At 36.2% G+C, this 15,061-nt stretch overlaps 1 protein-coding gene across 4 annotated transcripts in view; it reads left to right on the top strand.

Moving 5' to 3' along the window:
* The first annotated feature begins 1,333 nt into the window (after window positions 1–1,333).
* Window positions 1,334–15,061, top strand: part of LOC105495579 (TTK protein kinase) — a 66,440-nt gene continuing 52,712 nt past the window's right edge. For 3 of the 4 annotated variants that reach the window (XM_011765330.2, XM_011765321.2, XM_011765303.2), the window contains exons 1-10: window positions 1,334–1,463; window positions 2,591–2,731; window positions 4,560–4,782; window positions 5,131–5,237; window positions 7,520–7,663; window positions 8,165–8,279; window positions 8,458–8,530; window positions 8,621–8,715; window positions 10,025–10,112; window positions 11,214–11,337. In XM_011765330.2, coding sequence (XP_011763632.2) covers window positions 2,593–2,731; window positions 4,560–4,782; window positions 5,131–5,237; window positions 7,520–7,663; window positions 8,165–8,279; window positions 8,458–8,530; window positions 8,621–8,715; window positions 10,025–10,112; window positions 11,214–11,337 — 1,108 coding nt within the window. In that variant the 5' untranslated portion in view covers window positions 1,334–1,463; window positions 2,591–2,592. Of the gene's footprint in view, window positions 1,464–1,522; window positions 1,540–1,836; window positions 1,955–2,590; window positions 2,732–4,559; window positions 4,783–5,130; window positions 5,238–7,519; window positions 7,664–8,164; window positions 8,280–8,457; window positions 8,531–8,620; window positions 8,716–10,024; window positions 10,113–11,213; window positions 11,338–15,061 lie in introns of those variants that run through there. The other variant, XM_011765313.3, reaches the window with a different exon arrangement.

The following is a 15,061-nucleotide window of genomic DNA, read 5'->3' as shown; positions in this document are numbered from 1 at the left end:
GCTTGGTTTTGGACATTTTGAGTTCAAGATGCGTATGAGACATGTAAGTGAAGATAATAAGTAGGCAGTGGATATCTGAGTATGGAGTTGAGGAGAGCTCAGCTGGTGACAAACATTTGGGAGCCATCAACATATAGATGGTATTTAAAGATAGAAGACTGAAGGAGACTACCAAACGAGAGTACAGAAAGAAGTGTTAGGGTGAGGTCGCCCAGCAACAGTATTTTCAGGAAAATGCAAGCTTTGAGATCAGGCCGCAAACAGATCAACGAGAATTGAAAGAATAATAAACTCTTTCCAGGCAAAAGCAGCATTAGATGCAATGGTGCAAAGGTAAGTGATTAGCCAACCATGGTATAGCAAGTCATTTCTGCTCTGCTGAAGCAGAAATACCAGCTAGCTGACACAGAAAGATGCATTAAGTGATTGAGAAGGGCTCTCATGCTGACTGGGTGACTATCCAGAGCTGGGAATGTGAGGGTTCTAAGGACAGCTTTAGAGTTAACAAGTGACAGCTGCAGTTAGTTTCCTATACATACGCAAAACCAACCCGTCCTACCACCGAACATATGTCATAATGCTGGCACAACAGACACATCCCTTTTAGTTTTGCAGACGAGGAGTAACTGTTGCCCTGGACCACAAAGCCACTTAGCAGCAGAGCCTCGCACCCGCGAAGATTACTAGGGAGATGTTTTTACCCCTGAGGACACCTGAGCCCTTAAGTGGGGCAGGCTCGGAGGGAGGGGGGGCTGATAAGGCGAGTTCAGGCAGGGCAATCATGATGGGCGCTTGAGTTCTGCGCAGAATTTTGACAAGGGGGAGGGTCCTGGCTTGAAGATAACGCAAGGAGTCATTTAAGGATAATGGAAGGGCATTAGCCGAAGCTCAAGGATAAAAAGCATTGAAATTCTTGAGCTGGCGGCAGGGCTGAACGTAGCCCAGTTAAAAGATCCTTTCTTGCCACATCCTCTCTAAGCCAGGCTGTGAGTACCGCGTGGAACGAAGGAGAAGGGTGGCGGTGAGGTCAGTAAAGAGCCGGCCCAAGGTGCATCTTTTAGGTCCGGATGCTGGGAGCAGCCGTCCCCGCCCCTATATTCCTCTCACCAGGTAGGTTTGCCCAGGAGTGGCTACCTCCCAGGCAGAAATTCGGCCTGGTTAAACTGGAAAGAGCAAGAAAGCCCGCCCACTGGCGCCCGGAGAACGCCTGCAAAGTGCCACCACCCTACCAACCCAGGAACCTCACGGGTGCGAACGCGGCCGCGGGCTCTTCCGGGGCGGGCCTCGCCCGACGCAGGGGGAGGGGCGGCCCCGTCGCACACGAACCAATCACGACAGACGCTTCTACGTGGCTAGCATTGACCAACTGGAGACCGTGGAGATAGCGACGGGGAAATTCAAACGTGTTTGCGGAAAGGAGTTTAGGTTCCATCTTTTCATTTCCTCAGCGCCGCTTCCAGTAGGTAAGTTCTCTCCCACCGGCGCACCGGCGTACTGAGGAACGGCCGCAGCCGGTGTAGGGGCTCATTGTCAACGCCGGTCGGTGAGGGGTGGGGCGAGGTGGGGGCAGCTTGCAGCTGGATATGCGACGCGGCTAAACAAGCTGGAGGGGGAGGGGAGGCTCGGTGCCTCAGCGCGTCTGGCCGGTGGGGTGATGCTGGAGGTTTTGTTGAGGAAGTAAGAAGTGGGTGTGGCCCACGCTGGAAAGAAGGGGTGGTGGGGTACCTGCGCACAAGATCGTTTTCCAAGGACGATCTCTCTTGTTTTGCGGGTTGGAACTGGGAAAGAAAGGGGTGGCCGTGATATGACAGTTACCTTTCAAACCTCTCTTAAAAGGTGGAGTGATACCTTGCTGCAACTTTATGACTTCTTCATTGTTAAATCCGAAGACGGGGCAGCATTGTTATCAGTCACACTGAGTTGGTGTTTGAGAGGCACAAAGATACGATTAACAGTAAGACTGCAGACACTTTATTGAACAAACACCACCACCATGCAGATAAGCAAGTGCTCAGTACCAGTACAGTAGTTTCTTAGTGTTGGATTAAGGTAGCAAATCATGATTCTGCTAGATATGCACAAGAATAAACCTGTGGATTTCTTAATTATCAGTAAAGCCCCATCATATTCATATTTTGCTTTGAAAGCACTTGCACTGTGAAGATTTACTCACGTAAAGCAGGCGAATAAAAGAATTGTTATTCTCGTTGCCAAATTCTTTGCCTGTGTCACTACCAGAATCCAAGCAATCTTTATGTGTATGTAGCTTCCAGAATCCAAGCAAACACTCCATCATATTTTTTTAAGTGACACTAAATTTGCAGATTTCTAGAGTGATTTCTAGAGTATGACGTCATTGATGTTATATTGGGGGGAAAAGTGTACTTGGCCTATGAAACCTTGCTGAATAAATTACAAAGATGTGTACCTTGTTGTTGTGCACTTAGCTCCATTAATACTAGCCTAGTAATAGCTGCGTTTAGATGTGTTCACAAAACGAATGCTTTAGTCGTCTGGGTTCTAAAAAGCTAGCACATTTTTTTTCTTTGATGCTAAATAGGAATTATGACTAGTTCAGTTTTTTTCTTAGAAATGGAGTCCGAGGATTTAAGTGGCAGAGAATTGACAATTGATTCCATAATGAACAAAGTGAGAGACATTAAAAATAAGTTTAAAAATGAAGACCTTACTGATGAACTAAGCTTGAATAAAATTTCTGCTGATACTACAGGTGAGTTTTTCTTTTCTTTTAAGTTATTAACTGTTGGTTGGGTGTCCTCTAAGGTAAAGAAGTAGTACTAATCACTTTATAATTTACTCATGTGTTTATTGTCTTTCACCTCCACTAGAATGTAGGCTACATGAGGGCTGGGTTTTTATCTGTTATATCCACAGAACTTTGGTGTCTGGCACATGGTAGGTAGGTACTTAAGCATTTATTGAACAATGATTAATGGGTGAAGGTGCCCAGAGTTTAATACTCTAGCTCTTCTAAAAGTATTAGCTCAGAAGCCTGATTCTTTACTGTATTTCAAATGGTTGGTCATTTGAATGGTGACCTTTGGATAATTTTGTTACATGTATACTAACCATTAAATAGATGAGAAATTGAAAATAAGTGGAAGAACCTGTGATCTAATTATGGTGGCTGACTGTGTTCACTTTGAAAAAAACCTAGAAAATGATAGTTTTGGTGTTAAGCAAAATCTTAATAGAGTATAATTGTACTTAATTATGTCACACTAACAAAGGTTGTACATCAAGGCAATTGAGTATTTTAAGTATTGAGGAAGATTCAAAGGTGCTTGAAACTATAGTTTCTTTCTAGGTGAGAATTTATATATTCACTATGCTACACTGTAATGCATGCTGGGCATCATAGGAATACTAGCATGATAAAACACAAATGTTTTATTTGTTGATTAGAGGAAGAATAGGGTCCTCAGGCACGAGGAATGTATCTGCAAAGCCACAGATGAAAATGTGTGTTTTAGACATTTCACAGACTAATTTCTTAGGAAAGCAATAGGAGGTAAAAATAGAAAATTAAAGTCAGGCCAAATTAAATTTAAAACGACAAAGCAAAGTTATGCATGCACTATATTTTAGTAGAAAGTAGAAACAAATTTTATTTGTAAAAGTAAAGGTGTAGGCTTTGTTGAAAGTGACTGAAATTTATAGAAGGAATGATAGCTTCTCTGGAAATCTGAATTTAATAATGCTTAGTAATAACCAAAATATCCTGAACAGAAGACTGACATTCAAGTTATCTTTTTAAAAAACTAACACTGAAGAAACTAAAAAGTACATTACACTGTGAAAATTTTGTCTGAAGATTATTCTTGCTGTTTCTGTTGGTTGGGGTTCCACAGAGAGAAACCTGACCGTCACTAGAGGTCCTATAAATTCCAAAGGTCTACACCATGGTAACTATGAGTTTGTTGGACCAAGAAATTATCAGGGCCTCTAGGAGAAATACAGGTTACTTGGAGAGAAGAAAATGATTATATCATTTGTTTATTTTTTTATTGTAAAGCTGGTTTGGTTGTTTTACAAGTAAGTATGAGGTATACAGAGATAATGTTGAATGAGTAAGGTTGTAAAGAAGATTATATTAGGACCGGAGCAGTAAGTTTAATGAAAAAATCATTGAAGGGAGAATTTTCTAAGTTAATTAGTACAGGTGGTGGTGGGAGAGATTTAGTTTTCTATGGATAGGTAGGATGCTAAAATTGTAGTTATCCTGCAACAGCATAAAATTTTCTTAAACTACATCCAATTTTTAAAGGCTACTTACAAAAAATCCCACTTATTTTCAGATTTTTTCTTTTCTTCAAAATATGTAACTTTTGGATAAAGTATACCTAGATAAAAGATAAATATACAATAAATAAATTACTTACATTTATATGAACTTTTATAATTTTAAAAAGTATTACAAGGGCTTTGTGTACATTGATACTGTGAGTACAAATGCTTGACTATATTTTGAAGGAAAACTGCAATTTGGCATTTGTTTTATGTCTTCTCTTGTGATATATTTTGTTCCCCTTATTTAGATAACTCGGGAACTGTTAACCAAATTATGATGATGGCAAACAGCCCAGAGGACTGGTTGAGTTTGTTGCTCAAACTAGAGAAAAACAGTGTTCCTCTAAGTGATGCTCTTTTAAATAAATTGATTGGTCGTTACAGTCAAGCAATTGAAGCACTTCCCCCAGATAAATATGGCCAAAATGAGAGTTTTGCTAGAATTCAAGTGAGATTTGCTGAATTAAAAGCGTAAGTACTAGCATTTTAACTGTGTTTAACTATGTTACATAATATGTAACCACCTTGCAAAGGGAGAAAATAAAAACATGTCAGTATTGTGAGAAAATTAATATTTTTTTGCCAAATACTTTTGCTTATAATTAACAAGAGACTAATGTAAACTCTTTTCTATGCACATTTCCACAAACGTTTACTTAAACTGTCTAAAAAGATTTTTAAAAAATAACTTACTAGTATTTAATTTTATCCACAGAAAAAAGCAATATCCCATGTCTTTTGGAAAATTGAATGAAGCATTATCAAATTTAAGTAGCTGTGTTCTTTTTCTTAAATTTTGACTCAGATCTTTTATTACAGTATTCAAGAGCCAGATGATGCACGTGACTACTTTCAAATGGCCAGAGCAAACTGCAAGAAATTTGCTTTTGTTCATATATCTTTTGCACAATTTGAACTGTCACAAGGTAATCTGAAAATGTCAAATTCAAATTTTAAGTAAAGGATAACTTACTACAACTTACATTCTAATATTAAATCATATATATGCAGTGGAAATTTGAGGCAAAAGGCATTAAGTTGATCAGATGAGAATATGGGGGGGAAAATGCCACCTAAACGTAATTGCCGAGAATATCTGTTATACTAGCCTTTCCATGTATAAAGAGTAATCCAGGGAAATGAGCATGAACATTGTCTATGTGCTACTAGTTAGATTCAGGAAATGTCTAAAGGAAAGTAGCTGCTTCACTGAGTATTTGTAGGAAGAAGGATATCAGATATTTAAGCTCTAGCTTGAGTATCTAGAGCTTACATAAACTTTTCTTATGCTATGGTTTCATAGCACCAAAATGTACATTAAAGTGTAGCTGTGTAGCTTAGCGGTCAGGTAAACTATATGTGTGTGTGTAGCGTTAACTGGTAGTTCTTTAAAATAAGTAAACTGCTGTAGAAACTATTTCTTGTTCACTTGGTTCTTCATAGTCTGGATTTTTTTGGGTAAGACCAAGACAATCTCTTCCTAAGACATTTTTAACCTGGCCATTCTTTAGTCTTTTCTCATTTTCCGGGGCCTTTTGATAACATCCTCAGTCTGCTCTCTGGCCAGGTGTTTCCATTCTCCCACTGCCTTGTTTCTGCTACAACTGTGATCCAGTTTACTGCCAGTGATAAACATATTAACACTATTGGGAGAATCCCCGTGATGGTTTCCATAGCAGGGATTGGTCACTGGAGAGTATTCTCCAGGATTGAGGCTGGAGAAGAGAATTATATGACTCAGAAATGATTTGAGAACCCTGAATTTTTACCCATTCAGATGATTTCTGAGTCCTAGTAATCGTCTTCTCCAATATGTCCTTTGCTCTGTCAGGTTACTTTTTAGAACTATTATCCCTTTCTTCCTTAGAAAAATGGATTCCTCCTTGCTTGTTAGAGAAAATTTGGCAAGACTTCTTTCTCTCCATTCTACTTCAAAATTTCTTGAGGTATCGTGGCTCTCAATAACAACCATAAATTTTACATCTTTAGAACACATAAATATTGAAACTTAAATTGAGTTATCTGTAAAAAAAGATGAACTTTATCTATACCACTTTGTCTGCAGTGTGGTGGTAATGCACAGTGATGCAGTGTGGTCAGATGCATTGCACAGTAGTGCATTGTGGTCAAATTATGATTATTTTGAGCACAGTTGGTGGCTTGACTGTCAGGAAATAATGCAACATCCCTGAAATCCTATGCACAGTCTGTTGTGTGTGTATTTTTATAGGGATGGAGGACATTTCAGTTTTTACCAGATTCTTAAAGAAATCTCAGATCTCAGTACTAAGCTCTCTGATTAATTAAGCTTCTTAATTCCAATCTAAGCCTTTCTCTCTTTTGTCATGCTAAAATACACAACACATGAAATTCTACCACTACTGAATAAATGTAGACTTAATCACTATCAAAGATATTTTTAAAAATTTATAAACTACCAGAAGCTAGAGATCATCTCCTAAGCATTTTTATACCCTAAGTGCCAAGTGCATAGCATAGTTCAGTGGCTCCCATAAATGTTGATAATATTCTGTAAGATATGTGATGTATACATTTAAAATAAGTCAAATGCTAGGGGTAAGTTTACCAATTTGTTTGGTAATCGGTACATACTCAGAAAGACAATTGTGATAGTTCCTCCGTTATTCTGCGTTCTTTTTCAGGCTGATATAGCTGAGTGTGATAGCTAAAGATTAATCTGTATTTATTACGTTTTTCCCCCAAAATTCTTTTGATGGAAGATGCTGTTTAACAAAAGATGTCATCCTTCCCTTAACTAAATGTCATTATAAATGATACTTATTACAGCATGTTGTAAGAGACTGATGCTCTTGGCACTTTTCTAATATCTAGAACACCCTCCTGTTTCTAACTGTTGTGATTGACCTTTGCTGTCCCCTCTTGGTAACTGCTTTGTTACACTTCTGTTACTTCTGAAAGTGGATGGTGGTAATAAACTAACGCACGATTTCGTCAGCTCCATGTTGCAAGGAAACTATTTGGTATGCATTGTTATCAGAAGAGAGTTGATTATCTGCATAAGAAGTGAGAGATTGCTTACTTGCCTATGAAATAAAATACATGTGCCTTGGAATAAATATTCTTTTAAAGTCTTTTTGAGTTTTTTTCCTAGGTCCTGATGAATAAATACCTGGGTGGTGGGTAAAGATTACTGCCTAAAAATGATAATTATGTTTTGCTTTGTTAGGTAATGTCAAAAAAAGTAAACAACTTCTTCAAAAAGCTGTGGAACGTGGAGCAGTACCACTAGAAATGCTGGAAATTGCCCTACGGAATTTAAACCTCCAAAAAAAGCAGCTGCTTTCAGAGGAGGAAAAGAAGACTTTATCAGGTAACTATTAATGTATACTAATACTTTTCTGTGGTCGGTAGTACTTCAAATAAAGATTCAGGATAATATTTTATAGAAAAGTATTATTTATGTAGAATGGTTAAAGTCTAAGATTAAGTTGTAAAGGAAGTTAAGACTTTGAGAAGTAAAAAAGTCTTTACGACCCTGTGCAAATTTGTCTTTTTTGCTAAATAAACTTTTGTTAACACATGAAAAACAACTCTAAGCAAGAGAATGGTTTTTTTTTTTTTTTTTTTTTTTTTTTTTTTGCTTTTGGAAATACAGAATGTGCTTTTACCCTGGGGAAATAGTTATATAATTTAAGAGAATTTGAAGAAGTAGTTAAAGAATTATCTTGGTAACATCTTCATGTCTGCATATCTTACTTGGGATCAAGTATTTACTATGAGTTGACTTTTAAAATATTCTTATTTATAAGATTACTTTTTTGTACTTTTCTTATTTCTAACAAATTTAATCATCGTTTCAAAATTTTTACAGCATCTATGGTATTAACTGCCCAAGAATCATTTTCCAGTTCACTTGGGCATTTACAGAATAGGAACAACAGTTGTGATTCCAGAGGACAGACTACCAAAGCCAGGTTTTTGTATGGGTAAGGAAATGGAAACAGTTTTTAAATGTTCATCTTCTATATAAATACCTCTGTGTTTTTTAATTTAATTACATGTATCTATATATATGTTTTCGTGTGTGATAATGTTTAGCAGTAGAGTAGAAATACATATTAATATTATTCTTGGAAAAATTGGGGGTATTTTCTTTCTGTTTAGAGAGAACATGCCCCCACAAGATGCAGAAATAGGTTATCGGAATTCATTGAAACAAACCAACAAAACTAAACAGGTAAGTTACTTTCAATCTGCTTGATTAAGGTGGTGATAGTTAAGTCTTAATTTCCTAGTTGGTTATTTTAATCTTTCAAAATATTTTTAGTCATGCCCATTTGGAAGAGTCCCAGTTAACCTTCTAAATAGCCCAGACTGTGATGTGAAGACAGATGATTCAGTTGTACCTTGTTTTATAAAAAGGTATGTTGAGTTTTAATTTTTAAAATTTGTTGTCCATATGTGAGGATTGATGGCAGAATGGTCTTAAAGTCTTTTACTGAGTAATAGTAATTATGATTAAGTTTTTATTCAGTTTTAGAAGATACTGAGTCTCTAAATGCTGTCAGGAACAAAGGAATGAGTGGAGAAAATAAGTTTGTTTTGCTTTTCACTCATTAAAAATATTCATTAAAGGAACTTTAAAAATTAGGAAAAAATATTAAGCCAACATTAAGCTTAAAAGACTGATATTTGAGGATTTCTCACTTATGGGTAGGCTGTCTGCTAAGAATCTCTTCCTGCTGTGTTCGAGAGTCTCCATAATGGGTAGAAGGAGGTCTGGGAACAAATATTTGCTCCAGGTAGTTCAAGGGGAGAATTGCTGTCAGTGGGAAAGATGATGATTCTTTTGCTTCAGAGTCTAGGGCTTCAAGAAGTGGGACAGGTTAGGTACAGATGAAATACTGTTTATCACATCCAGTGTGTTCCCCTTCCCTCAATTTGCGTGTTTATTCCCTGTTAAGAAATGGAACTGTAGCATCTAGCTCAGCTAAAGGAGAATTATTTTGGTCTATTCTTAATTTTGACCACCATTTGTAATATTTATATTAGAAAAGGCTCATTACAGTCCGGAGAATCATTTTGCAAATAAACTTTAGAAATACAACAATTGTTTTTAGTTAACATCTTTTATAATTAAATTTCTATTATATTTAGACTTGACTAAACATTGACATTAAAAGAACATTTTGGTCGTCAAGGTTAAGCTTTAAAGTCTTGTCACTATCATTCCATCTTGTTCATCTCTATTTCAAATACCTAGCTCAAGAATAAAGGAGACTTTCTCCCACTCCAAAAAATTAAAAATAAAAACAGAAAAACTCCAGCCATTTTCTTGGTTCCTATTATTGATAGACAATGCTAGGTACTGTGGAGGTCCACAGAAGTGCTATACCCTGGTTCTTATCCTTTAGCTATTTGTAATTGGAAATGTAGTTTCATCTACATACTTTGCCTTTCCCACAGTCTAACCCTAACTCCAATTGCTATTGATTAGATAATGAAGAAGTAGGCAATCACCTATCTCTTGTCACTTTTGTCATTGCCCAGCACCTAATTTTGTTAGCTGTCACCTTTGTATTGGAATTATGTCACTTTAAAAAAATGTCCTTTTAAGAGTTTTTTTAAATAAAAAGTATTTATATTAAAAATCCAACTTAAGATGAGAAAATACATTGAAATTTTTTTTTTCAAATTTAATATTAAAATTATTTTGTTTCATGGGTAAAAGACAAACCTCTAGATCAGAATGCCGAGATTTGGTTGTGGCCGGATCTAAACCAAGTGGAAATGATTCCTGTGAATTGAGAAATTTAAAGGTATTTTAATTCTATGTCATTATATGAAGCAAGGGTTCCTGATCTGGGAAGATCAGGATTCATGGAGCTTTTTCTGGGGAAAGGGTTTATAAATAGTTCATATATCTCCAACAGTGTTCCTCCATACCCCAAGAGGTGTGGGACTACCAGTGGGAAGTCGGTGCAGAAGTCCTAGACTATGTTTCTCCAAGATTAAAGTGGTAGAGCAAGGATCAACAGTCTCTTAAGAGAATCATGAAGTAGTATTTATTATGCATGTGTTTAAGCAGATAGTTGGCCTGGGTTTGGGAATACATGACTGGGGGAGCTATTGTGTCTGAAGTTTTGTTTTTTGTTATGTTTAATCATATGATTCTGGTAAGATATCTTAGAAAAAGAAAAATGAGAGAGTAAATTGAGTTAGGGCAGAGGTGAGGACATAAATGATCAATCCTGACTTCCTGACATGGCAGAGTAACTGTGTGGACATAAAGGAAATAATTTTAGTTCCTTCTACACTGTGATTTTTAGTGGTTATACTATTATTATAATTGAGTTAAACCCCTGGCACCATGCTGTGGGTCTTTTCAATTTTATGTTCTTTGTAATGCCTCCCTCTTTCATGATCTATGCTTTAAGTATTAATTTTTTTCTAATCCTGGCTGTCCTAGAGAACAGTGCATAATTGTATCAAAAAGATTGCTCTCTGGATTTAGAGTAACTACTGTCTTAAATTATACAGTTATTAATTTTGACTTGTTATTTTTGGTGATAAAATAGCCATCAAAGTAACAAAATACTTAAATCTTTTTTCTTGTCATGAGGCATACTCTATGTTGAATTTAAACTTTCTAACCCTTTCCATCTTTAAGTGCAATATTAGCAATTGATTAATACATCCACTGAAAGCAAATTGGCCAGATTTATGGTTATGACCCTTCCCATTCCTCTAATTCATAATTCAGGCAATTAACCTTTGCTGGGGGTTTGTGAGTCTACATGTAATTATAACAAAATTTTACGAGCAATCTATATATAGATAAGACTTTAGTATATTGAACAGTAAGACAAATTAGTAGTACTACTATTTATGGGACTTTATTTGATTTTTTTTTCATGTAGTCTGTTCAAAATATTCATTGCAAGGAACCTCTGGTATCAGATGAAAAGAGTTCTGAACTTATTATTACTGATTCAGTAACCCTGAAGAATAAAACTGAATCAAGTCTTCGAGCTAAATTAGAAGGTAAGAGTGACAAAATCAGTAGACTTATATGTTTAGTTAAGAAAACCATTTGATAGCTTGAGAAAGCAGACTAGCCACCCAAGAATTATGATGTGAAACTATGTCTGTGTTCTTTTATCTTGCATTTCAGTTCAGTTATATAGGATATAAGAAAAGTATTGAATCCCATAGCAAAGGAAATTTATTTACCTAAAAGGTGCATAAAAGAAAGAGTGGAGGGAAAATGCAATGGAACTGAGTTATTTTTCTCAGTTGGCTTTCTGAAAGCGATACAGAGCTATTTTTATATGGCAACTCTCATCTTTTATCAAGTGTTTGGTTTTCCACTGCATGAGTACTGTGATACATGTTCTAGGGATATGTAAGTTAATAAAACAGTGTCCCAAGTAGGTTGCAGTCCAGTGTGGGAGATACACAGAGATATATAAATATAATGCTGAATAGAATGTAGAGATTGTCATGAGAGCCGCATATATGAAATGCTATGAGAATTCAGAAGAGGGAGAAATTGAGGAACTAATTTGGTTTGGAGAAATAAGGAAATATTTTGTGATGATGGTGAAGTTCGAAGAAACTAATTCGGATTTAAATGGGGGGAAATACTAGAGTATTTCAGATGAAGAGGATAACACAGACAATGAGTAAAATCAGGAACTAGAGACTGTCTAGTTATGCTGCAGACTGTAACATGGGTAGTATGCAAATAGGAAATAAGACTAGGTGGACTTTGAATGCCGTTAGATTTTGTGTTTATTTTTAGAATGCAGGGTACCATTAAAAATATATTTAAACAGATCATAAATAATCATTAATAGGATGATCATTGCCCAGATAGAGGTTGCCAAATTGGATGTATTAATTTTTTATTCATTTTAATAGGACTGAGGAGGAACTTTGGGACCAAGTGAGGCTTGCCTTTGCCAGGGACTTTGCTGAATGCCCAATATCCCAAGAGTGCCTCAGTCCCAGTCAAACAGGGACACACACAAAAAACCATTATTTTGGTTGGGAACAGATTCTTATTCCTAGCGTTTGATGGAAAATGTTTACATTTCGTATTTTCTTGGCATCTATCATAACTGGTATGATTGAGAAAATCATCTTTATCAAATATGCTTGTTAATAGTACTCTCAGTACCTAAGTTAATGTTTTAAATGAATGCTTATTGTCTACACTGTACCAGTAATACTTTGTTAATATAATAAAGCATACAGTCAGAAAACTGCCCACATCACAAGAGTGCTGCACAATGAAATAACACAAGTGAATGCATACTTGTAACCAATAGGCAGATCAAAATTAGAACATTACTAGCACCTCAATAACCTCCTTGATCCACCTCCTAGTCAAGACCTCTCTCCTTCCAGATGTAATCACTATTCTGATTTCTAACACCACAGAATGAAATAATACAGTGTGTATTCTTGTATTTGCTTACTTGCTATTGTTTATGGAACTCATCCATGTTTTTATGATGTATAGTCTGTTGATTTTTATTGCCATATGCTATTTAATTAGTGTAAATATAGTATAATTTGTTTATTCACATGTACATGGATAAGTTTTTGGTCTAATGAATAATGCTGCTAATTAATATTTTGGTGTATTTTGATTCACATGTGTACAAATTTCTATTGAGTGTATTCCAAGAGTGGGATTGTTAGGTCACAGGATATGCGTGTGTTCAGCTTTGGAAGATAGTGCCAAACAGTCTGAAAAGTGGTTGTGCTAACCTTAGAGCAACAATTATGTTGCTCCTTCTTCTGTTCTTTGCAATCATTGTATTGTTGGCTTTTAATTTTAGGCATTTTGATGCTATCTAGTGGTATCTATCTCATTGTGGTTTTAATTTGCATTTCGCATTTCCTTAATGTCTGCTTTTGAACATCGTTTCATGTATTTATTAGCCATGTGGATACTCTCTTTAACATACTGCAACTCTGTCACCCAGGTTGCAGTCTTGCTGATATTTCTATTGGTTTTGCTTTCTTTTTCTCATTGATTGTTAAGAGGTATTTATATGATCTAGATACAAATCATTAGTTGGAATATGTGTTTGTAAGGGAAAAGGCATAATTATTTTTCTTTCCCTTTTTAGTTTCTTAGTTGAGACACTCTCTTGAAAATACAAGAACGATTAACAATAGAAAAACAAGCAGAAGTTTGTTAACATGTGCTCTATCCATCACCTGGGTGTGTTCAGTTCTGAAGTATTTCTTTCTCTCCAAGCAGTGGATTTGCTTAAATGGTATTTTGAAAAGAGCCATAAATCTTAAATATTGGCAAAACAGAGGAGAGAACAGTGCCAATCTTTAAAAGCAGGAAAATGTGGAAAACTAGTAAAATCTATTTCCAGATTCCTCTGGTGCCTGCTAATGCTTTCTGGGCCAAAAAGGAAGTGTTGTCTCCAGTAAGGAAAGATTTATACCCTGCCATCAGGCAAGATATTTCCATATTTTTTAGATTTATCATTTTACCTTTCACCTTCTGATTTATATTTTTCCTAAGTTTGATGTTTACATATGTGTAAGATCAAGTGTCAGGGTTCATTATTTTTCCCTTAATGGATATCCAAGTGACCTGGCACCATTTATTGAAAAGATCCTCCTCTACCTCACTGACCTGTTGTAAATTAGGTGATTCTATGTATGGTGTCTGGCTTTGGATTCTTTTCTGTTCCATATTTATTTTTGCCTTTCTCCTTTTGAGACAGGGCCTTGCTCTGTCACCCAGATTGCAATGCAGTGGTGCAATCACAGCTCATTGCAACCTCTGCCTCCTGGGCACAAGTGATCTTTCTACCTCAGCCTCCTGAGTAGCTGGGACTTATAGGCCTGTGCCACCATGCCTGGCTAATTTTTAATTTTTTTGTAGAGATGGGGTCTTGCTATGTTGCCCAGGCTAGTCTCAAACTCTTGAGCTCAAGCAATCTGCCCACCTGAGCTTCCCAAAGTGCTGGGATTATAAGTGTGAGCTGTCATACCAGGCCTAATGCTCTCTTAATAACTGCACTATGTCTTGATATCTGTCAGTGTAAATTTTTCAACTTTATTCTTCAAGACTATTTTGGCTATTCCTGGGCTTTGCATTTCCATATAAACACTAGAATCTACCTTTTGGTTACCACTTTAAAAAAATGGGATTGTGACTGATATTTAACTTGACCTATGAGAAATTTGGGAGAAATTGATGTCTTTACAATTAAGTTTTACAGCTCAATAACCTAGCATACCTTTTCAGTCATTTAAAGTAACAAGATAACTATTTTCTGTTTAGAGATCTTGTGTATCTTTTGCTAGATTTATTGTTGAATATTTTTTTAATGCTGATCAAATATTCTTGATATTTTTTGATGTTGTGATAATGAATGATATCTTTTTAAAAACCTTTTTCTAGCCTGGGTAACATAGGAAACCTCGTCTCTACAGAAAAAGTTAGCTGGGTGTGGTGGTATGTACCTGTGGTCCCAGCTACGCAGGAGGCTGAGGTGAGAGGATCACGTGAGCCCAGGAGGTTGAAACTGCAGTGAGCCATGATCACATGATCATGCCACTACACTCCAGCCTGGGTGACAGAAGAAGACCTTGTCTCAAAAAAAAAAAAAAAAAAAACTTTGTTGTTAGTTTATAAAAAATATAATTGATTTTTACTTATTCATGCATTGCTAAATTCACTGAGTAATTCTAATAGTTTTCTGTGCATTTTTTGGATTTTTACAGGTAC

This window comes from Macaca nemestrina, chromosome 5, assembly GCF_043159975.1.
Source record: "Macaca nemestrina isolate mMacNem1 chromosome 5, mMacNem.hap1, whole genome shotgun sequence".
In the NCBI taxonomy this organism is placed as follows: Eukaryota; Metazoa; Chordata; class Mammalia; order Primates; family Cercopithecidae; genus Macaca; species Macaca nemestrina.
This window is presented reverse-complemented; position numbering and strand designations above follow the sequence as displayed.